The sequence below is a fragment of the Mustela erminea genome, chromosome 16, assembly GCF_009829155.1.
Source record: "Mustela erminea isolate mMusErm1 chromosome 16, mMusErm1.Pri, whole genome shotgun sequence".
NCBI classification, from domain to species: Eukaryota; Metazoa; Chordata; class Mammalia; order Carnivora; family Mustelidae; genus Mustela; species Mustela erminea.
In genome coordinates this window covers 31,691,253-31,717,013 of record NC_045629.1, presented here as the reverse complement: position 1 = coordinate 31,717,013, position 25,761 = coordinate 31,691,253, and the positions used below count along the sequence as shown (strand labels likewise).

The 25,761-nt window shown below is 44.5% G+C and overlaps 1 protein-coding gene across 1 annotated transcript in view; it reads left to right on the top strand.

The window, feature by feature from the left end:
• ZNF704 (zinc finger protein 704) overlaps positions 1 to 17,154 on the top strand; it is a 237,129-nt gene extending 219,975 nt beyond the window's left edge. The window contains exons 8-9 of the mRNA XM_032315627.1: positions 5,875 to 5,972; positions 6,701 to 17,154. Of these exons, the coding sequence (XP_032171518.1) occupies positions 5,875 to 5,972; positions 6,701 to 6,812 (210 nt within the window). The 3' untranslated portion in view covers positions 6,813 to 17,154. The remainder of the gene's footprint in view (positions 1 to 5,874; positions 5,973 to 6,700) is intronic.
• The last annotated feature ends 8,607 nt before the right edge of the window (positions 17,155 to 25,761 follow it).

Genomic DNA, 25,761 nt, shown 5'->3' with positions numbered 1-25,761 from the left:
CCTTCTAAACTAGTGTAATAGGGTTTTGAGAAAGAAGCTCTAAACATTTTAAATTATAATGAATTAGTATTAGCGCAGTCCTCAACTGTATCCAAACGGAAGAACAAAGCAGTTCCCATTGTATAAAATGCTCTTTAAAGAACATGGTTCTCTTTGTACTCCAAAGCAAATACCCTGAGCTTGTCAACCCCATTTAAGGTGTGCTTTTTCCCCCCCACATCTTGGAGACCCGGTATTGAAGTAGGGATGCTTTTATATGCTTCCTAGAGAATGGAAATAATCTCCGTCGGGGAAATCCCAAGGTTTGCAGGATTTTATTTATTCATTTGCCTACATAACATTTCCTGAAGGGCGGGCTTTAATAAGTTCCCTGGGTAAGACGTCTTCCCAGAGGCGTGGAGTGGAGCAGGCTGTTCTGCAGAGCTACAAATGTGACTGGCGGGGCAGTGTTTTCTAGCCGAAGGCTGTAGACATAAGGATAGGGAGAAGACGCTCATTAATTAGAGCATTCTTTGAGCTGTTTTTCCCAAACGGCCACACCTTTTCTTCTAATTATCTACATTCTTTTCTCTGTCTTTTCGACAGAAAGCTGAGAGTTCTTTACCCCAAATGAGTCTGCTTATACTGCCATCACAGGATACCATAGACTGGATCACTTTAAGCACCCAAAATGTATTTCCTCACAGTTCTGGAGGCTAGAAGTCCCAGATCAAGGTGCTGGCTAGTTCCAGGTGACAGCTCTTTCTGTGGCTTGTAGAAGGCCACCTTCTCACTGTGTCCTTACCTGGCCTTTTCTAGTAGTGGAGGTGAGGGAAGGGGTGCTGGTGGGTGGAGAGAGAGGCCTTGGGTATCTCTTCTTATAAGAACACAAATCCTGTTGGATCAGGGTCCCAGCCTTTTGACATCATTTATCTTTAATTACTTCCTTAAAGGCCCCATATCCAAATATAACCACCCTAAGGATGGGGCAGGGTGGGGGGGGGGACACAAACATGCAGTCTGTAACAAGCCCACACAACCGAGAGTGAGTCGACCTGCCATCCAAGGGCTATTCCAGGAGGGGAGTCAGGCTGGAGGGAGGGTCTCCAAACCTAAAATAGTGTGCTTAATTATCAAACGTTTAGCTGGGGTTTTTTGTTTTTGTTTGTTTGGTTTTGTTTTTGTTTAAGAGAGTGAAAGTGAGAGAGATTATGGAGGGAGAGGGAGAAGCAGACTCCCTGCTGTGCAGAGAGCCCCATGTGGGCCTTGATCCCAGGACCCTGGGATCATGACCTGAGCTGAAGGAAGCTGCCTAACCATCTGAGCCATCCAGGTGCCCCTAGCTGGTTTGTTTTTTATTAACACCTTGAGGGAGGACTCAGAATAGTATAAGAGGTTACAACCAAGACAAGGAACATCAGCCTCTCCATTTGAGAGACAGAAGATCCCAAAGAAAAGAAATTTCCCCAACCTAGTTACAGAGGGACACAACATTCTTTATAACTGCTCTGGTGTGAGGCTCAGATACAAACCCTGACTCTGGCGTCTGCTGTCTGGCCAGCCACATGATCTCTCTTAAGCAATGCCCTTCACTTTAAACCACCCCACAGAATTGTTTTGTTTTGTTTTTAAGATTTTATTTATTTGACACAGAGCACAAGTAGGCAAAGGGGCAGGGAGAGGGAGAAACAGGCTCCCCACTGAGCAGAGAGCCTGATGAGGCACTGGAACCCTGGACCCTGGGATCATAAGCTGATCAAAAGACAGATGCTTAACCGACTGAGCCACCCAGGTGCCCTGCCCCCATGGAGTTGGATCATTGAGTCCAGTGCCTGGCACTGGCTAACATTATGGAGCATTCACTATCTTGCTGCCTGTGATGTATCCCACTGGTATACTATACCTGTCAGAAGAAATGTACTCTCCCTATTCAGGACTGACTGATATAACCCATACCTACCCAACACAGGGGAGAAATCAGCCATGATTTTTGCAGACTAGTGTTCTTCAAACTCTTCCGAGGTCCCACCTAATCAGCAGAAAAATGAGAGGCATGCAGAGGCCTGTGTGTTCCCCAGTCTGTGTGTGAGACACCATCACTGTGTGAGCTGTGCCATTCACAGCAAGCCAGCCAGGAATCGCTCTCCTGAAGCCTGGAGGGACCCAACACCCCCACCGCCATTTAGACCTGTGGGGGCTGCCCCAAGCCCTCCACCAAAGCCCATGTCAGGAGCTGAGTCCTTAAGGACTGAAGAAAAACAGTTCTCTGGGGAAAACATAAAATGGAGATTATACTTTAAAAAATTTTTTAAATTTATCTATTTACTTAGGAAAAATACCATAGAGTACTCTCCAAGTCTATTGCATGCTTTATAGACCATGCCCCAAAATAGAACTTAGAAACAGTTAAGATATAAAACTAAAAAGACTTAAAAATTTTTTTAAAAACCCGAATAGAGATTGAAATGGGGAGACTGCCGGGAGAGATAGCCAACATCGTGCTATGCAGGGCTTTATTTTAGGGCCCATCGTATTTCCATCAGCTCCGCAGCAGGATGATGGAGGAGTGGCAAGAGCAGAGCCTTGACCTCACTCAGAACTAGTGCCAAGGTCAGCTGGTAGGAGACGACGGCCTGTGTTCAAGTACGGGCCCCACCAGTGACGATGCAGCACGGACCGAACTTCTCCACTGCCTTACCGAGGACGTGGACACGACAACACTACGACGGACCCTAGGGTTGCAGTGAAAAGGAAGGCAGATAGCTTTCCAAGGCCCTCTGTTTAACAAGCCCTCGGTAAATTACTACTACCACTCCTTAGAACACTGGGAAGTTCTGCAGGCCGCCTCCTGGCTCGATGTCTAAATTCTCTTATCTACAAAATTCAGATAGCCGCACTTTGCTGGCAGGATGAAAAGCAATGACACCTGAAGGAGCAGCCTGGCCCTCACGTTGGCGAGCACTAAACAAATAACCGTTCCCACGCCAGCTGCTCACTTCCCTTCCACCCTCGGCCCCTGCTAAAATAAAAAGCTTTCCACCGTGATTGTCTTGCTATTAAAAGTCTCAAGGAAAATTCACGAGTTAGGTCGTATTGGTCCACACACAGAACTGAGTCACAGCCAATGTGTAAAGCGGGTCCCGGCTTCTGCTGCGTTGTGCCCCCATAAAACCCAGGACTTGGGTGGATTGGGAGGAGCCGCTGCTAGACAGGTCTATGCACTCAGGCCCCGAGCTTCCGAGTTAAGAAAGCCATCGCAGGAATAAAGACTGTAGTGAAGGGTTGTTCCTCCATAGTCTTCAAACGGTATCTTTGGAATTTTCGAAAGCCTGGTCCTCACTCCTTCCTCAAACCAATCACATCACCAGTTTTCCCATTTCGGTAAGTGGCATCCCTCCAGCTGCTTGGGCCAGAAGCTAGGATTCACCCTTGACTCCTCTTGATTCATTCCTGATTCTTCTCAAGATTTGTCTTCCTTTTTTCCCATCCTTCAGCGAGTCCTAGACTCTGCCTGACTCTGCCATGAATCCGGCCCCTTCTAAGCTTACCGATGCCACGCTCAAGTCTAAATCATCTTTCCCCCCAAATGGCGCAGAGCTCTTAACTAGACAGCGGGGCTCCTCTCCAGGCTGTCTCTAATTCATTCTCGAAGGAGCCACAGGCATCTTTTTAAAGCATTAATCAGATGTCTCACTTTCTTAAAATTCTCCAATGGCTTCCCTGGCACTTAGAGCAACATTCAATTCAAATTCCTCTATCAGCCAGGAAGCATGACCTGAATCTGTCACCTCATGTCCTCTCACCCCAGCCTCCACACAGTATCTTCTGGCCCCATTGGCACTCTTCAGTTAGGAGGCCTCTGTCATTGCTCCCCCTTTCTCCAGAGTGCCCCAAAGAAAAAAGATAACCTCTCGGGGAGCCTTCTCTCGCGGCCCTAAATAAGTCTATGTCTTCTCCCTTAATGAGGCTTTGCCTATTGACCTATTTTTACTTTCTTTATGCACTTATCACTAAAATGACCTTACTCGTTCGTATTTATTGTCTGTATCCCCACTAGAATGTATGCTCCATGAGGACAGAGACTTGGCATTGTTCACAGCTAGGTACCCACATTCTAGAAGGGTGCCTGGTACACAATAAGAACTTGAGAAATATCTGCTGAATGAAGAGCACCCTGTCATCTTATAAAAGGGGTGTGACCAAAAGACCACTAAAGACCAATGGTACAGAATAATTCAGAATCATGGCAACAGTGGTTTAAAATGTTGGGTTTTTACTTACGTGTTTGATTTTTTCAATTAACATCTAGGAAGATAGCACTGATGTCCATTCCTCTAAATTGAAAGAAAATAAAAAATGCCAATACCTGCCCTAGAGAAATTCAGTTCTAGAAGTATGCCTTAGGAATGTTCCCAGGACTGTACATTCCAGGACTTGTACTTCGATGGCCATGCTGGTCTCTAGATAACTAAGTTTCTAAATTCATCGAGTTTCTGCTCCTCTACAAATGGCAATGCTCTATATTTACTTGAAATATCATTTCTCTTTTCTTATAAAAACTCATTTTTCGTAGCGGTTGAGAATCCCAGGTGCTAGGACGATACATAGTGTGATGAGAGCAAATGATGCAAAGGGTCTAGCAAGAAATGTAGGGGCTTCAAAAGCCAGGCGCCTCCTGTTCTTGGGACTGAGAAGCAGAGGGGTAACAGGGTTCAGACACATGCTCCGGCATCAGGTAGAGATCAATATAAGCGCTGGCCCTGCCGTTACAAGTTCCATGACCTTAGCCAAGTTCTACAACCTTGGCCCCATGCCTTGGTTTCCTCATCTATCAAGTTGGAACAAGAATAGTACTTGTCACGTGATGTAGTTGTGACAATTAAAGCCATTGTCCGTGAACCTGGCATGTAGCGAGTGCCCAGTGAGTATTTCAAGGATGACCTTTGTTCTTGACTTGCTTAGACTCTTTGCTTCCAGCCTTTATTCCCATTTGGACCCCACCATCGGCTGTGTGGATGTTTTATGCAAGAAGCCATTTATATAGGGGCTGTAATGATCTTGTAAAGCAAACAGAGGGCCAAGGTCCACGCTCTATCATTGCTATTGACTGGCTATAAAATTTTAGGTAACTGTCCTAACCTCTCTAGGGATTTGTCTTTTTTTTTTTTTTTAAGATTTATTTATTTATTTGACAGATGGATCACAAGTAGGCAGAGAGGCAGGCAGAGAGAGAGAAGGAAGAAGGCTCCCTGCTGAGCAGAGAACCCGATACGGGTCTTGATCCCAGGACCCTGGGACCATGACCCGAGCCTAAGGCAGCAGCTCCAACCCACTGAGCCACCTAGGTGCCCCGGGATTTGTCTTTTTTAAAGATTTTTATTTTTATTCTCCAGAGAGAGAGAGAGAGAAGGAGAGAGAGATAGGCAGAGGGAGAAGCAGGCTCCCTGAGGAGCAACAAACCTGATGCGGGACTCGATCCCAGGACCCTGGGATCATGACCTGAGCCAAAAGCAGACACTCAACCCACTGAGCCACCAAGGCATCTCTAGGGATTTGTCTTTTTTAAAAGGTAGATCATGAGGCTTAGACTAGGTGAGACTATATTTTGAGGTTTCGAATATTATTCAGGTGAAAAAACATTACTATGGGCAACTTGGAATACATATGTGAAGTCATGAGGATTTTTTAAGTATTCATCATTGCCGAGTCTTTTCTGTTCGGGGAGCATTTAAATTCTACCACGAGCATCACCCCTCTGCATACTAACAGGTGTCTCTGTGAAGGAAGCCCTTCATTTCCATGTCTAATGTTGACCACTGCCCATGTGGCAAAGGCTAAACGAAAGCATGGTGAGAAGAACCTGCCCCATCAACTTTGTTTTCATGTCCTTGCCAGGTGTCACCAACACATAATCATCTGGGGGGCACAGGAGAGCAGAGACAGCACACTCACACGGTCTTGTCCTCACCACCCAGAGGGACCGTCAGCCTGAGGTATGACTGCTTGAAATGCCACCTCATCTCAAGGGAATTAACTGAAAAACAGAAGAACAGCAAGGAGAAGGGAAACCAGAGAAACCATCTTCCATAAACTTTCCCTGGAATGGACAAAACGCCCTTTCTTTTGTGGCCATCATTTTCTCCACCCATCGATTACTAGCAAAGAGTTGTTTGGGGCTGGGGATGGTGGCCAGGGGGGAACAGTTTGCTGTAGGTTTTCTCAAGGAATAGGCAATGGAGATTACTGGGGTCTATTTAAAACCATATGGCCTTACCCTCTGTATTAAAAGAACTTTAAGATACAGTTTTTAATACAGATCAAGAAAAAACACCTCCAATTTTCCTTAACCAGAATGCTAGAAATTTGAGGAGCAAGAAAGCACTGGAAAGCACATACTTAAAACTTAAAAGAATAAAGCTCTCTACTGGCATTTTTTGCATGTACCTGTTTAATTCATTTTGATGGAGAGGGACATGGCCCCAAATGGACAAGCAGAAGCTTCAGAGTTATAGTAGCCAATAGTAACAGCTGAGCTTGGTGGCCGGACAACATCCAGCAGGTGCTCAAGTCCGAATCTAGCAAGAACCCCTGCTAGGTTTGTTAATGCTGTTTCTGGCTCTCTCGAGGGCTCTCAAGCCTTGCAGAAAGCCCCCTGACTGCGCCCCACCCCGCACCACCCCCCCCCCCCACCCCGCCTAACTGCTCCTTGCCTGTCTTGCAGGAAACCCCGGGGAGAGGGCAAAAAGTGCCGCAAGGTGTACGGCATGGAGAACCGGGACCTGTGGTGCACGGCGTGCCGCTGGAAGAAAGCCTGCCAGAGGTTCACTGACTGACCCCTGAGACCACCGAGCCGGCGGCCCGCAGCCCCGCTGCCCTTGCCTTCCACGGCAGGCTCTGGAAAAGCGCTTTTTCTTCCGAACAAATTCCACTTGAAGCCCAGGAAAAGCACTTCCAGGAAACTTGGTGGAATGACAGCAAAAAATAAAATAAGGTCACCACCCTCACTGCTCTTGCTGAGAACCCAGCATCTGGCAGTTTTGTTTTGTTTTGTTTTTCCTTGAAAAAGAACAGTCTTGGTTTTTTTTTTTCCTGCTGTATGTCTAGGTCTGAAAACTGCAGACTCCGTAGCAACTGAACCAACAAAGCCTGTTTGACCTAGAGAGGAGGCATATTTTGATAAGCTTTCTGAATAATGCCATTTCTGAGATTTTGGGGGACATATTAAAAGAACAAGAAGCTCCACGTTATTCGGTGGCATCTGTACAGAGGTCAACGCCTCCTTTCCTTGTGAACAGCATTCTCCCCCGACCTCTCGGAGCAGTGCACATCATGGCGTGTTGCCAGAAAGCTGAGCACCTGGGTATCTCTTCTCTGTCTCGTTTGTCCGTCTGTCCTGTTTCCAAGATGGGCCCCGCTTGGAACCGCCGCGGCGCTGTTGGCCGGCAGGGCCCGGAGGGCATCCCCTCGCCAAGCGATCACCAGCAGACTTCAGCCCCCAGCTGAGCCCAGGACATCCCGCCGCGGGAACCCCAAGGAGTCTAGCGGTCTCAGAAGCCCTTCCCCGGGGGGCGCCTGGGGCCCGGCCCCGTGCAGGACCCGCGCGGGCGGCGGCTGTCCGGGTAAGCCTCGATGCTTCTTTCAGGGACGCGGGGCAGACGGCGGCCCCCGGTCTGTGGGTCACTGCTCGTCTGACAGTGTCCTTGCCAGGACAGCGGGTCAGCCGGCCTTCCCTCCAATCTCCACCCCGGGCTGGTTTCAGAAAAGGTAGAGAGCTCGGACTATCCCCGCAGGTTTGCTACGCACGGCGGGCGGAGCACACCGCCCACGTCCCCATCTGTTCGGAGACGGGCGAGGTCCGCAAACTCACATCCGTTCTGAGTGCACTTTCATAGGTTGTATGCTTTAGCGCGTCCGGGAGATGGGCTCGTGACCGACAGAAATATGATCTGGGTACATGGGAGGTCCCAAACTTTATTTTTCTTATAAAAATATTGGAACTGTTGGCTAAGAATTTGCTCAGAGGGGAACATACAGAACACCCAAAGGAAAATGCATGTGGGTATAGGCATTTCTCAAGCTAGTCGGACCAGGGCTCTCACTGTGTTTCCTAGCCCGCTACGTATGTACATATGTTGGTTGGTTGCTTGGTCGGTTTTGGTGGTAGTGGTATGGAGGAGGAGAGTTTATAAGCTCCTCCACCCTACTCTGGATTGCCCTGCGAATGAGTTCTTTCTCCTATACCTATGCAAAAAGTAGTAAGAGCACCTTATGGGGGCGCTGTGTCAGGACGGAGAGCCTACGATCAGCCATAGGAATGTTCGATGAAATTGCACAGAAGAAAGTTTAATATATGTTGAGAGACTGTACATACACTTTTCGTTTTAAAGCTTTGAAAGGAGTCATCTAGTAATAACGAATATCCTTTTCCTTTTATAATCGAGGGAAATAGAAGGAGGTTCCTCAGTATCATATCCACAACCTGTGTGTTCGTATCTTTTTGGCAAATTTATTTTTTAAGCTTTCATGTGACTTTTCAAACATTATTCCTTGGGAGGGATCCTGTTTTCCTCCATTTATTTTTATTTCAACAACGCTTATTTCAAGAGAGCAGGAAAAGAGGAAAAGAGCTTCATTTAATTTCATGTCAGGATTGCCAATCAGGAGTAGCTATGGCACCAGTTATAATGTATGTTTTCATATTTACAAGGTCAGCCAGGAAAGGGCTTTTTTTTTTTTTTTAAAGGAGGAAATGTATTTGCATTCTCAGTCCCAGCATGTCTTGTCTCCTCCCTGGAATCCTGTTGCTCTACCTGTAGGCACCCTCTGCTATGACTTGATGCTCCAGCCTGAGCTGCGGGTGGGCTGGGCTGCCTTGTGGCCACAGTGAGTCCAAAAGGGATAGTTGGCTGGAGCACAATCCCCGCGCAGAGGTTTTTCTCTTCAGGGAGGCTCCCTGGCCCGTGATCCTGGGATTAAGTCACTCATCAAAAATAATCAAAGTGATGAGGGGCTAAATCCATCCTCCCTACCCTCCAGAACTTTGGAACATAAGGAGGGAGAGGTCTTCGCCAGGGAGCAGTCCTGGAATGAGGTTTTGTAGCTGGACCCTAGAGATGCAGGCCATGATTAGTTCTGAGCTCTGGCCTTGGGGGGCTGGGGGTCCAAGCTCAGTCTTTACCTGGTTTGTAGCCAATGCACAGGTGCAAGCAGAAGTGTAGAGCTGAAGGCAAATTGCTGGGATTTTTTCACCTTTCTAAAGCCTTCTTTACACATACTCTTCTGCATCTCCTACCTACGTAGGGGCTCCTTTCTGCCAACTGGCTCTGATCTCTGTGTACCTTCTGCTCTGGTATCCAGGTGTGCACAGACTTTTCCTGCACACACACACATCCATTCTTTGTACCAAGGCATGTCATAAATAGAGAACCACCAAAATTCACGTGGCTGGCCTTGGGGAGTGTGGGGGGAGTGATTAACTTAATGCAAACCACCCAGAAAGCAATGAATTGCAATATATAGCTCTGGTTGTAAGAGCTAAAATTTAAAAAAAAAAAAAAAAAAAGACAGAGCTATTTTGTTATATTTTGGAATTAAATGAAGTGCCAAATTAAGCCCAACATTCATTTTCTGCCATTGCTGTGGTACCATGTTCTTTTGTGTCTTCATTTGGCAAGGGGAAGCAGAGAATGGGTGGAAAGGGCGGTCCCACAGCATGACTGGTTAACTGAAGCTCCGTCCATCCCAGGGACCTCAGACACCTGCGTGTGCAAAAGGAATGGCAATACACGGATTCTGGACACAAAGTATTTCTAAAGAAGGCGTGCTGTAGCCTTTTGACCTTTCTCTCCCTTGATCCCCCTCCGTTCAGAAAATAGTTCTCATCTCTGCCTAAAGAAGGCATCTCATAGTAATGGACGGGCATTCTTCAGGGAGCTACAAAGCAAAGAGTTCATCAGGCTGTAGTATTAAGACTTAGTCTTTCCCAGTGGATATATACCCAATCTGTGGGAAGCAGTGTGACAAGTTGGAGACAACATGCAGGTAGCAAGTCGGTCGGTTGGGGACCAGAGAGATATACAAGAGGTCTATGGACATCTGGCTCCCGCTCATCTTCTTAATGCTGGTCGGCCAGGGGGGCCTGTTTCTGGGCACCTCCGAGGGAGCTGTCATGTGGTCCCCCAGGAGTGGCTGCCCGAAGCAAGAAGAGAGCTCCCGGAAGGGAAGCAGCTTTGCCCAGGGATACAGGACCTCACGCACATCTCTAGGGGGCACAGATTTCCCGCCCCTTTGCGTGCTGGTGAGTTTCCTCTCTTGGTTGGGAAAAGCCAGTGTCAGGAAGAAGGCAGCTGGTTTCCACCTGAGGGCATGCTCAGCTGCGGAGTGCCTGTCAGCCCCGCCACGCGCCAAGGTGCCCTTCATTAGACGATTCCATGTCGTAACTGTGCTGCCGATGAAAACTTGCAATAGACAAGGATGGGGGTTACAGCTCTTGGGCTTTCCAAAACCTTTCCCCGGGAAATAGTTACATGAATGTTGCAAGAGATTTCTGAAACTGAAATGCCCTCTATCAGATTTCAAGATCTTTTGAGTTTCAGTTGGCTGTCTCCAGTGTCACACGAAGCCACACTTCTGAAAGCCACGTTGGGCTCTGAATTTGCCGGCGCGGCTGAACCCATTTCCTTCCTCCTCCTTCAGACTTCATCGGAAAAAGAAAGAGCAGCGTTCAGTTGAGAATGTTGAGAGAGAAGTGGCAAGGATTGTACCTACAGGAGAGAATACCTTGAGAATAGTAGCAAAATACTGTAAATAATATTCATTTCCTCAGGGAAAATTAAAGGGTATGTAAAAGAGAGATCTGGAGGATCTTAAGACTAGAAAGACTTTTATTATCTCTAGAGTCTTTTCGGGTCAGAACTGTTTGGTGTTTGGGGAGTTTGGTTTGTTTTTTAAGGAACATGATAATTATTTCAAGGCAGATTTCCATGAACTGGACCACACCAACTTTCGGAGATGTGCAGGAATGCTGTATGAGAAAGAGCTATTTCTTTGTGGCTGACCTTTGAACCCCAAGCACACTCCCTGGCCGGTGTTCATAGACTCATGGAAGGCTTTTTCTGAATGTAATTGTGACTACGAAGCCTTGGTGTTCCTCTTCCGAATCGGCCGGTTGGATGACTGCACGCAGAATCCCGTAGGTGAGAGCTGTTAAAGACGCGTGTTTTGTTTTAATGGCGTGTTACGGAACAAACTTCCACGGACTTAATGCGGACAAGGTGCTGCTTTTTCTCATGACCCTGTAGAATTTCTATCGACCGCATCAACTGTAGCGTTGACCTGTACGAACACAGGGAAGGATCTGTGCATACAAATGAGTGGGAACAGAGCAGAATTCATGAATATGGATGAGGATGTGGATCCTTCTGGAGAAGGCGCTGGCTACACGGGTCAACTGGAAATTTCATTTCTCTCAGAAAATAACCCTACCAGCGGCACACCCCCTCTCCCCGTTCTCAGACCTGTGTGGATTCCTCCACGCTGGAACTGTGTCGGTGTGTCTTTTTGCATTGTAACTCGTCAAACCAGAAGTCCGTAAATGAAATGAGATTAGCACTTTTAGGTACCAAGTGTATGATTAAGTAATGCACACCAATAGATCAAGAAAGTATAAAATGTATTTAAGACCGACCGGTTTGCTTATTGTGACTGACTTTGAAAAAGCCCGTATCCAATGATATCCATGCTTTAAAAGGTGTATCTATCCTGGGACCGGAAATCAAAAATGGGAATTTTACTTCTGGTCCTGTTTTGTAAATAGTTCCTTTTTTTTTTTTTTTTTTTTTTTGAAGACAATCTCATGTTTTATACCTTTTTCTGTAGGTCTGAGAATCACAATGGTAATGTGTTGTGTCAAAAATGTAATCTTAAATACGATAATAATTGTAATTCATTTTCCAAATAAGACAAGGATTATACCGCTTTAGGCTTCTATGATTCTAAGAGACATGACACTTTTATAATAAGCATTAGTACTTAACTTCTCAAGTTAACAGAACTGGAAATATTTTACAAGATGCCGTGTTTTGTAATCACAAAGAACATGAACATTTTGTGGGAAATGACCTTGGTTTTATACATTGTAGCTTATTTTTTAAAATACAGTATTTACCAGACAGGAAGTGTTAGTATTATAAGCAATTCCTGCTCTCCAAACAAAGGGCTATGCCTCTTTTAAGCAAGTGTTTAATGCATATCTTTTCAATGAACCCTCTGCAGCAAGGGTAGAAATGCAGATCAGACGGAAAGAGTATTACAAGAGAGTCAAGCTAGCAACTGCTACTCCTTTTATCATTGCCAGTGTGTTTGCAAAGTATGATGGAAAAAGACACGGTAGGAATCATCCTATGTATCTTAAATCAAAAAAAAAAAGAATGTTAGTAGATATGCTTGCAGGCAATGGGAGAAATATTCTTGGAAATTCTTTAGTGTAAAATGAGATTCTGTCACAATGACAAGCTCACCACAAACCTGCATTTAACTAGCAAGTATCACTGGGTGGTAATTTCCCAAACCACGGTATATAAGCCCAAAGATAGAATTTTTAGGTGGTCAGTGGTGTTTAAAGTAGTTTTTCCTCAGCACTAACTCAGTAACTTTAATTTCCTTATCAAAGCAAGTGCTTGATTTGTCACGAGAAGAACGAATAGACATGCAAGTTTGCGATCAGAAAGTCACTGTATTCCCAAGAGTCAGGAAACAAGGGAGGGAGCCATGGAGAGTTTATTAACTGCACAAATAATTTTGAGCTTTGCCAAAAGCATTTCATAATTCTGTACAGTTTTTTTCTAGCCCACTCACTGTTAAGAAAAAAAAAAAAGCAAGCATCTTTTCTTTCTAAGATTTCAGTAACTCAAAAGCTAGACTAATTAGCAGTAAGCAGATAACATCAAAAGTAAAGCTGGGATAGAATGACCATATACCCATTGGGCAACTCCTATGAAGTGGTCAGAGGGTCACTCAGATCTTGCTTTCAAATAGGCTTTAGAATCTGCACACGAGGACTAGAAATGCGTGGAGACAGGGGAAACCATGTACAGCCTCAACTCCTGGTCTCTGAGATGAGGCTGTCTACAAATCTGTATCTTCATTCCCTTGACTATCTCCATTGTTCGCATCAAATCCCCAAGAAGTACTTATTGCTGTCTGGCTTTGAACCAATGAGTCTTGCTTCTTTTTGAAATAGAAGCTTCCTAATGGTTTATAGCAGAAGCCTTAGAAAAGCCAGGCAGGATCTGTAAACGAATGATTCAGATCAGGTAACACAGGGACACTACAGAACGGTGGAGATGCTGGTAAACCAGAGAGCTCATGCCCCCGTTGCATGGGGCACCCAGCCTTAGACAATCAGAACCATGCAGAAATCAGGCCCAGGGCGACTAGATCTTCTGACTTGGAAGTAAGATGTTACCAGACATTTAAGTGTTGACAGCTCAAATTCTTGGCCAACACTGTGCAGACCAAAGAGAACCTACATATGGGCAGAGGCAGCCTCTGGCCACCAGTCTCACCCGCTGGGGAAAGCACATCTCACATCTCACGGCCACTGGGTCAGGTTCGTCCCTCAGGCCCACAGACTCACACGTTGGCACGATCTGGGCCACTAAAATCAAAAGAAGGGAAAGAGGTCAGTTCTCCCCGGAAACCATTCTCATGGAAGACTTGAATATAAAAATAGAGTATCCTTAAGCTAGCCTTGCCTCTGATCAAAATACGCTGAAGTACTATCCAGCTCTCCCTCTGTCCCCTTCTGGCCTGCCGAGGCCATGCCCCAAAGCATGGAAGAACGGTCATCCCAACTTAAGTTCTCATCTACCGTGACCACTGTGATGAAGGTCTGGCAAAGAGCAGCCTCGTGCCTTCAGAGAAGGCAGCCAGGAGCCCCTGGAGTTTGAGATAGCACACTCTGCCTCCTTGTGCCAAAGCCCTTTGCCAGCCCCTCTACACTCCTTCCCACTCCATCCTGCCTCAAGAGTTTTCATGCCAGGGTAAAATTTCCATTGTTTCATCTCCCCTAGAGCAACACCCTTGCTTCAGAACCAGTAGATATTTTAGAGTGTCCACTAACCCCCAAAATGGAGTTTTTCCACATTTTTTGCACATTTGTCTGAAGGCAAAGACAAAATGGGAATGAATGGGTCATGGAAAAAATTAGAAGTTGCTTCTTTGGCTCCAATGGACTGTTACTTAGACTGTATCTTGCACCAGAGTCCTGATGGTATTGGGATAATTGCTAACCCTTTCACATACATTATAAAGCATGTTTCTTTCAGATACATTATTTCATTTGACCTTCCTAAGGACCTAGTGTAGAGTAGGAATATTTGGGATCACCTCCAAGGCCAGCCCAGGATAGTGTTACGCCCGTGAGTCAGCCCTGTCACTGCCGAAAGGGAGGAGAAGAAGGGCTTGGGAAAGTACTGGGTCAGACTGATAGCATCTTCCAGATGCTAAACCTGGAAAGACCCAGGGACCCGCCAGGTTCTCAGCCCAGGATCTTCAGCATAGAAACCCAAGTGTACACTCATTCCCCATTGTCAAATGCAAACTTAATCAATGCCAGCAGCACCCCTTTAGGCTGCTGCCATGCCCGTACTCCCCAAAGTCTAACCATCTAAATGGTTAATCCTAGGAGTTTCTGAGCTAATATGATGTTCTAAGTAAGTTTTGACTCCTTGGGAAAAAAATTACTTTGCTGCCACCATTCAACATTTGCTTTCCATGTAAACGGAAATCATTGCCAGAATACTGAAAAACAGCTCAAATTTATTATTTTTAATGATCAAATCCAACTCAAAGTTGGAAATACCCATGAGATGGTGAAGTTGCATTTGAATACGAATGCAAATGAAATGACATTGTCGAGGCCTGAGATCTCCATCAGGGTGAGTGACTAAAAGGCTGTCCAGTAATGAACAGGTTTCAAGGGACCCTTCTCCCTCTACTTTACCAGGCTTCCCATCATGACTTTAGGGTGAAGCCACTCCCAGGGAGTGTAGTCATGGAGCTAGAAGGGACCTAAACCATTTTGGCCTGCCACCTACTTGATTAACAGGCTTTTTGATAAGTGATGTGTTTGCTCTCTGTCCGAGAATAGAGGAGGAAGAGGAGGAAGAGGAAACAGCCAAGCACTCTCCTCCTCTTTGGGGAAGAAGCCCGTTTTGCAGGAGTGAGCACTGGGCCCCAGTGGCAGGGCTTCGTGAACAAGCAGGAAGCGGAGGTTCCAAAACAAGATGACTCTAGACTCTGAAAGAAGGCGGGATTGTGAATTCAACGCTCAAATCGCCATCTTTGTTTTTAAAAAATGTTCTTTCCTATTGGGCACCATTCATGTCATTATTAACAGCCAGCTTCCGAAGAAAAGGGCCCTTTTATTTATAGTATGAAAATGCTAAAAATGAATTCTTGAGCATAATTAACTGTTACAGTTGCTTACGAGGGACAATTCCCTAAATTTTTAATTCAGAAAATTCACGAGAGTGGAATGTAGCAACTCCTGAAAAAGGCAAGAGAGCTGTCATTAAAGAAAATTTTCTTTCAAAAAAAAAAATTGCTCATCTGCTTCCTTCTGAATGCTTTCTACATCTCTGACTCAGGAGGAAAACCAGGACTCTGGAGAAGAAATTGAGCGGAGAGAGAGAGAGAGAGAGAGAACAGTTCCCATTCTGGTGATTAGTCTTAAACACCCTCCCTTGTCCTCCCCACCCCCCCATCTTGGCAACCATCTCCTGTTCGCTTGCGTGACCTTACTGAGGCCACACTGTTATTATGTATGTTCCCTTCCAAAAATTCCAAATTAAACACCTTTGCTTCTGTGCTGCTGACTTCTCACTCTTAAAAATTAAGGTCCAAGGGGATAAATAGGACTGTGACTTGTACGTGAGGCTCAGTCGGTGAGGCTATCCTCTTCTTTCCAAGAAAAATTTCCATCTGTCTGAACAGCCCCTGGTGATCATCCAGACAGCAAGTCAGTCAGCGTCCAACCTGCGACACTCATCACAACACTCAGACAGACTCGCTGACAAAGGACAAGGCAGATCTCTAATCCCTTCACCTGGATTCTAAAGCCCTCCACTCGAGTCACCCACCAGGCCCTTCCACCGGGAAAGCCAGCTGTGTGATCAGACCACCTTGGAAGGACAGAAGAAGGGAGCTTCACATTTAATGTCGCTGGGCCCTGAACTCTGCCCGCAATTATACAGTCTGAAAACTGACTTGGCCTTTATTGTGTGAAAAGTAGGTGACTCCCGCAAGGTATAATTATTTTGACTTTATATGTACGCAAGGAGAAAGCTACTCCAGTCTGCTCTCACTGGTAAGCCCCTGTCCCTCACCCTGGTGGAGCTCTCTTCCCATGCTTTGGGCACACATGACCAAGACAGAGAGGAAAAAGGGAGAGCTTTTGGGGCCAGCAATGCAAGAGCTGGAATTACCCCTCAGGGATCTACAGTGTAGTGTAATTATAAACTGCCCCCCCAAAAAAAGATTACAAATCCTTGCTTTGCTTTTTATGCCTTTTTATCCTATTCTCTGCTAATTGGAAATCAATGACTGTGACTTGACCAAGCCCTGTGATAATATAGCAAAGCCCCTTCTTCCAAAGTATCCTGACGGTCTGGGGAACCTCTGTGATCACTGGTAGAAAGCTTTAGAATAGACTTAGATTTTTAGGAAAGAACTCAATACCCCCCAAATGTTCCATGACTTCAATAACTGAAAATGCTCTGGGTGTAAAACAACCCAGAAATGTGGATTATATATGTTTTTAAAAAAAAAAAAATGCCATTAATCAATATTTTCCTACAACATGACCTAGAATTCCTATTTTTATAATTAATGGTTGGATGATGATCAGCCATTTAAACATATGCTCTCTGGAATAACCAGATACTAGTGTAGTTTCCAAAGTGTTTCATGTCTCAAAATCTATATACTTAGAAGAAGAACTCAGGATAAGTAAAACTCGCTAGGTCCCAAAGGGTTCATGACCATCATCAAATGCAACTACCAAGTGGCCTACGGTCATCTTTCTCAAACGAGGAGGCTGGGGAGCAAGAGAACAACAGTAATCACAAACCCTCCGTTGCCCTTAGTCCACGGTAAGGTTTAAAAAAAAAAAAAAAACTCTTTTAAAAATTAAGCCATCTTTCAAATCGTTTTCTACACCAAATCTAAAAAATGTTAAAACAAAATTATAAAATATTTCAAATGGGGTATTTAGTGGAAATGCTGTCAGTAAGAAGTATCGCTTGTTAGTGCCCGCAAAACAACGTAAAGCGGGAAGGAAGAGAAAGCAGCAGTCCTTCCTGTGTGATGCTAGTGGGAAAATGACAGGAGCTAACCAGGCATTGGGCGCTAACTCAAAGGCAATGTGACGATGCTATCGATTTTGAGAGATCTTCTGAAATACAACCTTACCGCCGTTTGGAGGTAAGGAAGTACTTGCTTACAAAAAAGTCTTTAATATTAGTGAATGAATGTATAAAGTTACAAACTATGCATTTTCAAAGAGTAACGTGTATTTTGTATCAAATCCAAGTAAATTTTTTCACAGAGTTATCAGAAACACAAATTACTCAAAATAAACTTGAACACATAACATGATGGGAATGTGGGACTCCCGTCTCTTTTCTTCCAGCTGATATTTTTCAAGACAGTGCATTGAAATTTCAGACTCTAAACAACTTCAGCCATTAAGGTAAATAAATAGGAAATGGTTTCTATTTCACTTCTGAAGCAGAAATGAGAAATGCTGGCTGTAACAAAACGTGCCCGGTTTTTTGAAGGTGGATCTTCTAGTAACACTGGATTAACAGGCAAACAAAACTGCGCAAGGTGAAGATGCATCACATTGGATAAATATAGCCTAGGTCATGTCTGTTGTGTTTAATTCTCACTCTGAGAACACAAATTACTCTCCAAAGGGTTTGGGTGATAGCGTTTTGGAGAACAAAATATAAAAATGCTGTCCGTCAAATCATCAGGCTTTTTTCAAAATTACATGGAGATAATTACTTATACATTTCTGGAACATCCACTTAGAATATACACACGTTTCTTCAGCCTTCTTGTTGATTTTTTATTTCCATGAAGCTTTTCCCCTACTAACTCACCCTTGCTCCTTAATCAGTACTTTGTTACTCAGCATGAGAAACACCTTCTTTACTTTCATCTGACAGTGTTGAAATAACTCCATTTCTCTACCATTCTAGTTCTCTTCTATGTCCGTTGAGCAAGTTTCTCAACTGTTTGTAGAAATATGGAAAATACGGAAACACGCACTTCTAAACCTGGTACTTACGGTTATACTGGATATGTTTGCTACCTAGGTAGACGTTTTTGGGGGTGGGGATGTGTCTTTTTATATGATTTCTAGCCAAATGCAGATGTTCTGATACTACATTTCTGAATACCTATCTGACTGTAAATACAGCCTGTGGACGTTCAGGTGAATACCGCTTGGACGTGACTGTTCCTCGGCCGTGCTCCTTGCCAGCTTTTGGCCCATTGTACATAGATTTGTTGAATGTTTAAATGACGTTGTTTTTTCTAAATGCTGTTCTCTAAAACAACTTTTTGAATGTTTTTTGCTTTCCATTGTTTGGGACTTTGTGTGTTGGTTTAAAAAACAAAAAAACAAAAAAAAATGTTTCCTAAATATTTCACACCAGGAAAAAGATTTCAAATAAACTGGTGCTAATTGAAATAGAAGATAAATTTCCGATGTGAAGACTTACCACATGAGACGTTCACACCAGGTGAACTAAACTGCACTTTCCCGAGGGGACAGCTGGTGCCTCCCTTCCGTAAGCGTCAGGAGGACCACTGAAGGTTCACAGGTTCTGTGGCCCACTGAAGTGTAATGCATAAAAATGGCGCTGTCCCCGCAGCGTTGAGGATTTGCCACACTGGTCCTATGGAAGCATTTAGGTAGAAGTAAAGGCTTAGAGTAAGAATCAATTTAGTAATAGTCTTCTGGTCTTTGGACTTTCATGTTCTGTAATGCTTAGCTGTAACAATGAATATGGTGTTGCCAATGTAGTCTGACATCATCGTTGACCTGTACTTACTGCGTGTATGGTTCTACCTTGGGTTGCACTGGCACATGCCAAGCGGGAACACTGGACTTTCAATAAGACCATCCTGACTTCTACAGTGTCCACACAGATGAATTTAAATGCACTTGTAACTGGTTAATTACCATGGAGTCTAACTTCCACTTAATAAAAGTTTTTGTGTATCTGCTTCTATTGGGGAACTGTTTATTTAAGTAAAGGGTAACTAACTTATACCCAAGAAAGTCTCACTGAGGACAGAGGGTTGGACGTTTTACCTACAATTGAAAAAATAATTTAAAACTAAAGGGAGGGGGCACCTCGGCAGCTCAGCTGGTTAAATATCTACCTTTGGCTCAGGTCATGATCTCAGGGCCGTGGTATGGAGCCCTGCACGGGGCTCCCTGCTCAGCGGGGAGTCTACTTCTCCATCTGCCTCCTGCTCATGTATCTCAAATAAATAAAATCTTTCAGAAAAAGGAAAGAAAAATAAAACCAAAAGAATGTCTTCCCCATATCAACATTCACCATCAAGGCTATCTTTATAAATGTGGAAGAGACATCTGTCTTCTAGAGATCAGCTCCAGTAACTACAACTCAAACCCATTCCCTTGACCATGCCTGCCCAGGTAAGTCAGCTGCTCACCCTGTGCCACTAGACCTATTGTATCAGACAGGCAGACACAACCTGGCAAACAGAGGAAAGGATACCTGTATTCTTGTGCCAAGCCAGCCTGGAGACTGTTCTTGGGCACAAATCTAAGTTACGCCTCTTGCAAGATAAATAACTGGACGAGTGATTTAACCCTGTAAGTGCCATCCTCATCATGGGACATGATAATAAAAGAGAGGAAGAAGATTTAGCCTAGCTTGGGTAGTATCTTTACCTACTTCTCATCCAATCCTCTCCTTGGCTTGGGATTGGTGGGGAGGACTATGATCTCTTTCCTACTGCCTGGTTCCGAGAAGGTCCCACATCACAGGGCAGGGCGATTGCGAGAATTAACATGTCACCAATGCACGGAGAAGTAGCCCACAAATGGAAACCAAAATACTCAAAAACTGGAACCCTCGGACATCCAGAATGAGTGCTTAAAAATACCAGAATTTTCTTTTCGGTTTCTTAAGATTCTTTCTAAAATAAAAATGTCCTGGCTTAGTAAATAGCTTACACAGCACATCTGGATGTTCTCTCAGTTACCCCGATCGTCATTATTTCATCAGTTCCTAGAATGAGCAGTAGAGACAGAGCCCTACAGCTCAGCCTATTCCCGAACTGAGGGGCTGAGGGTGACGACTGGCCTCCCCCACCCTCCCTACCCTACCCCCTGGGTGCTCTGTGTCTCTAGGGACTAGTGGCCTACGAGCCTGTTGTGACTTATCTAAAACAGAGCTCATCTCTTTCCTCTGTTTATTGGCATTCCTCTATTCTTGAACCAGAGGTGGGTGGCTTGTCAACCCCATCACTGCTTCCCATTTCCTCCCAGCCATCCCCTTCCGTGCTTCTGTTCACTCTCATCTCTTCTGGTTCCAGTCTCTCCCCGGAGTCTGAAGCCACTGCAGGGACAGCTGAGCCCCGTATTCACACCCAGCAGTTAGAGCTCTCCCGGGGCTTCCCCACGGCATGTCTGCCCGGCTCACAGCTGCACGCATGCCAGCCCTCCTTCCACAGCACAGCATCCTCAGGCTTCCCGACAGGGGTTTCCAGACAGGGGACTCCCGGCACCTACAGTTGTGCAGTGAATGAGGATGGACACAGCGACCTCCATAAATGGGGCTCCAGCCCCCCATGCTTGCTTCTCCCAGGCTCTCCCTGCAAGGCTCCAGGAAGCTGTCCTCCGAGAGCGGCTTTCAGAAGCTGTGCAGCCCTCAAGGGTGGGAAGCAGGAGAAAATACTGAGAATCGGGACTATAGATGTTGACTTGCAAGGTTATGTGTAAATCATCTGTTTGCGAAACACGTTTTTACCAAATGTTTACTATCTAAAAGGTTGCATAGAGAAAGCTCCTGAAGAAACGAATTATTTTAATGGAAAAAAATGAAAACTTCCTTTCCCTCAAAATATATACTCCAAGACCCTCCATTTCTTAAGTTGCAGACTATTCCTATTTTTAAAATCCACCTCTGATAATACACCACCAGGTGTATCGGAGGTGAGCAATCAATTTTTAATGAGTAAATGAACAAACAGATCAGAGTGTTTCTTCAGGCTCTGGATATGCTCTCTGTTCTCAATCTACCATTGCCCAAACAGCAAAGTGGGAGGAAATAAGTGAACATTTCGAAGACTGCCATAGACATTTATTTGACCTAAGTAGCATTTTTTTAAGGTTCTTTAGGCTATGTACTTTGTCAGAACAGCCAACTCCCAATGACCACATTGATTACCTAACAATTACCCAACACAGGACAAAGGGTACAGTAACATCCACTGTTTTTAATGTACAAATCCTTGCACATAGCAATAATTCAATAAGCATCTAAGCAAAAAAAAAAAAAAAAAAGGATGCTTCTCAATGAAATAAATGGCAAAATAGGTCAGCACTATTAAAAGCATGCAGAGTGAACAGGAGGAGACTACCAGATTTGAGTCGATAACACAGGATAGGAAATCTAGGCTGGCCCTGAGACAGGACAGACACTATTTTATAAGGGGCAGCCGGCTATGACAGTGATTGTTTACTTGCTTGTCTCTAAGTAATATATGTACATAGTAAAAATGAAAAATCGAGGCAGAAAAAAGCTTATATTGAAAGCAGACCGCTAACTGCTCTGTCCCCTTCCCCCCTTCCTCATATGCTTAGAAGCAGCTATTTCTAACTCATTTCATTGTTTCTTCTAATATTCGACTCCATTTTTTCTAAATGATATGCAAATATTGCCTGGCGGACAGGACAACGAGCACAGACAGAGGTATCCACGGTACCCAGAGCGAGGGAGACACGGCCCAGCATAAGGCTGCAGAGGGAGGCAGAGGGGCTGGCAAAGGGCCCAGCCCAGGCAAGTGCCTCAGTTCCAAGGGTGGCCCTGCCCACAGGGCAGATCGAAAGTTCTGAGCAAGACATGCGTGTTGCTGGCATCAAATTGTGGGGCCACCGGCAGATCCAGGAGTCTCTCATGAGTCTGCTGACTAGCAATCGATTCCCTAAAGTGTGGTGAGCCCTGCAAACAGTCAAGCATCCTCCCCTCCAAGTTCAATCTGTAAACTAGCCTCCACTCCAGACCAGAGCCTTTAGCCAACCAGCTGGCTGGTGGGTCTCTCACCATCTCTTTCAACAGCACGTGCACCAACATGCCTGGTTTTCGGTCCATTCCTTATTTATCTGATTTCTTTGTAAGGCCCAAATCATCACAGGAAAACGCCTTGAGTCAGATTTTTGAAAAACAGCTGCAGGCCCAAGTTCCTCATTATTTACCTTGGGGCTCTATTGGACACGCTGGGAACCAGTCCACGGTTGGCAGCACACAGAAATCCCACTCAAACTAGATGAGGCAAACACAAGTGGGGAATTTACTAATAATAAGGATAACACGGCAAGGCCCTGTGGAGGCCTAGAAGCAAGGTTGAGAAAGCCACTGGGAAACACAGAAGCCTTTCCTGTCCCATCCCCTCCCTGCAATGGTGAAAAATGGCCACCAGAGGCCCACACTGAACTCACAGCACCTGTCCATAATGGCCTAGAATCCTGGAGACCCAACTCCAAACTCAGGAATCACTGGCCAGCTTGGGAGAGATATCTCCCCGTCCCTGACCCCCAGTTCCAATCAAAGGGGCATGGGGGGAGGTGCGGTGTTAGGAATCATGGCAGAGGGACCCTAATAAAAAGGTGTGAAGTTGGGAAGGAAACGATGGGTGGAGAAAATAATTAGCATTCCTACTACAAAATACAAAAGTCAGTTTTTCTCGCTAATACACATAATTGTAGAATTTGCACCGGAGGTGGTATTAAAGATCATCTAACCTAACTCTTTTACTTCCTAGATGAGATTCCTGACCCAGGAATGTCATTTTGCATGTTAGTTTGTTTAGTTAGTTTTGATGTTAGTTTGTTTTCATAAGATTTTCTTACTTTCTTGTTTTCTGAAAAACAAAGTTGTCTATTCTCTTAAACTTACCCATGAAGCCCATACAGGGTAGGACCACTGGAGCAACACTACCTGAATTCAAATCCCAGCTCCACCATGTACTAGCTGTGTGACCTTGGGAGGTCAATTAACTTCTCTGTGCCTCCATTTCCTGCTCCATAAAATGTGAATAATAATAATAATAATAATAATATGACCTACCTCCTGTGAGTTCTGTGCATTCACAATGAGTTAATATGTGTAAAGTGTGCAGTGTGGGGCCTGACACACATTGAGGGCTATAAAAGTATTATGTGAGTCACTGACACCATCATCATTTAAATAGCTTGAGACAAATGCATTAACCAAAAAATCGCATCAAACCATGAGAGCAGGAGCCATTGGTTAAGTGGCAGTAAAGCTATAAGTAGATATTTATGTCTGACAAAGATCATTTCTAATTTTTCCAACGTAGAATTCTTCTACACTACAGAAGAAAAGTAAAGAGAAAATAAAATAACTGAAAATGACAACACTCAAAAAAAAAAAAAAAAACCATGGGTAGATTGATGCATTTTTTTCAAACTACTTCCTTGCATATTTATGAGCACGGTTGTGATCACACAGTATATATAATTCAACCTGTAGCTTGTAGCCACTTAACATGATAACATATGCATTTTCCCATATCATGAAATATTTTTGAATGCCTCCACTTTAATGGCTGTGTAATAGTTAAACATGTAGATATACAATGATTTCCTGAAATAGTCCCCTATTTGGAAAACACAGGTTGCTTCCAATTGTTTTTTAAGATTTTATTTTTAAGTAATCTCTGCACCCAACTTGGGGATCAAACTCACAAGATCGAGAATTACACACTGGGGGCGCCTGGGTGGCTCAGTGGGTTAAAGCCTCTGTCTTTGGCTCAGGTCATGATCCTGGCGGTCCTGGGATAAAGCCCACATAGGGCTCTCTGCTCAGCAGGGAGCCTGCTTCCCCCTCTCTCTGCCTGCCTCTCTGCCTGCTTGTGATCTCTGTCTGTCAAATAAATAAATAAAATCTTTAAAAAAAGAGTCACACACTCTACCCACTGAGCCAGCCAGGTGTCCCTGGTTGCTTCCAGTTTTAAACTCCTTTAAATTCTTAATACAGATTGCCAAATTACTGTCCAAATTATTTGGTTCAATTTATTCTCCCAACAGCAAAGTGAATGAGTGTCTTTCTAAAATGAATATTACCATTTTTTTAAAGATTTTATTTATTTGGCAGAGAGAGATCACAAGTAGGAAGAGGAGCAGGCAGAAAGACGGGGTAGCAGGCTCCCTGCTGAGCAAAGAGCCCGATGCAGGGCTTGATCCCAGGACCCTGAGATCATGACCTGAGCTGAAGATAGAGGCGTGACCCACTGAACCACCCATGTGCCCTGAGTATTACCATTTTTTAAAAAAATCTTTCCTAAGTTGATAGGTATTAAAAGACAAGTTGTTCTTGTTTTAATCTGATAGTAAATATTTTTCTATGTCAACCATTTAAAATTCCTATTTCCAATATGTTATTTTATGTCCTTTGCCTATTTATCTTTTGAGATCTTAACTTTTCCTTATGTATTAGTAGGAGTTGTTTATATTGCTAGTTTGTAAACTTCTGTCTTATTTGCTATAATAATTTTCCCAATTTATGTGCATTTAAAATTCAGAGGCATTTCTGCATACAAATTTTTAAATTACTGTATCACGAAATCTGTTGATGTTTTTCTTTAAAATTTCACATATTACTTATAGCTTAGATAGGCCCCTCATATTGAGGTATCAGAAAATATTTCTTCACATTTTCTTTCAGCTTTTTTTAATACTATTGGGGAGGGATTGGGGTTCTTTTTACTATCTAAAATATTTGTTATAGGTCAAGATCAAAATGTAATTTTTTTTCTTCCCAAATAGCTGGCCAATTGTCCCCATCTCATTTATGATTAACCCAGCCATTCTGCAGATTCACATTACCATTAGCTACTAAATTCTTATCATATTGGAATCTGCTCAAGGCTCTTTTGTTCCTGATTAAACTCAGGCAGTTCAAGGTATTTCCTGCCTCCTTTTTCTCTGGGCACTTGCACATGATTAGGCACAGGGATGGCGAGGCGGACAGAATCTGGTCCGGGAAATCATCTTCTGTCATCTGCTGAGACCTTCATTCCATGAGGTCTTCAGACTTCCGTCTCCACCATCCCATCCCTGGCTCTTGATGTCTGCGGTCCTGCACGATCTCTCGTTGGCATGAAGCCCATGCACATCTCCTAATCATACCCCACGTTACCCCCCCAGGACCCTTCCATCATCCTGGCCTTGTCTCAACTCTTCTGCCTCTCTCCTGGGGTCCTGGGAGACTCAAAAGCTGTCGTAGGTGATCCTTGACCTTGACATGCTGCATTACCTCTCCTACGTGGCCTTTCAGGTGCCACAATGGTCCCTCGCCTCAGCAAGCTTTGGAAAACCGGGCAGAGACCCCCTCGACTTTGAAGTCTCCCTAAATGCATTTGGCATCGCTCACACCTCCCGCTCCTACAGGATTGTTGGTGAGATTATACCAGAGGGTTGCTCTGTGGCTC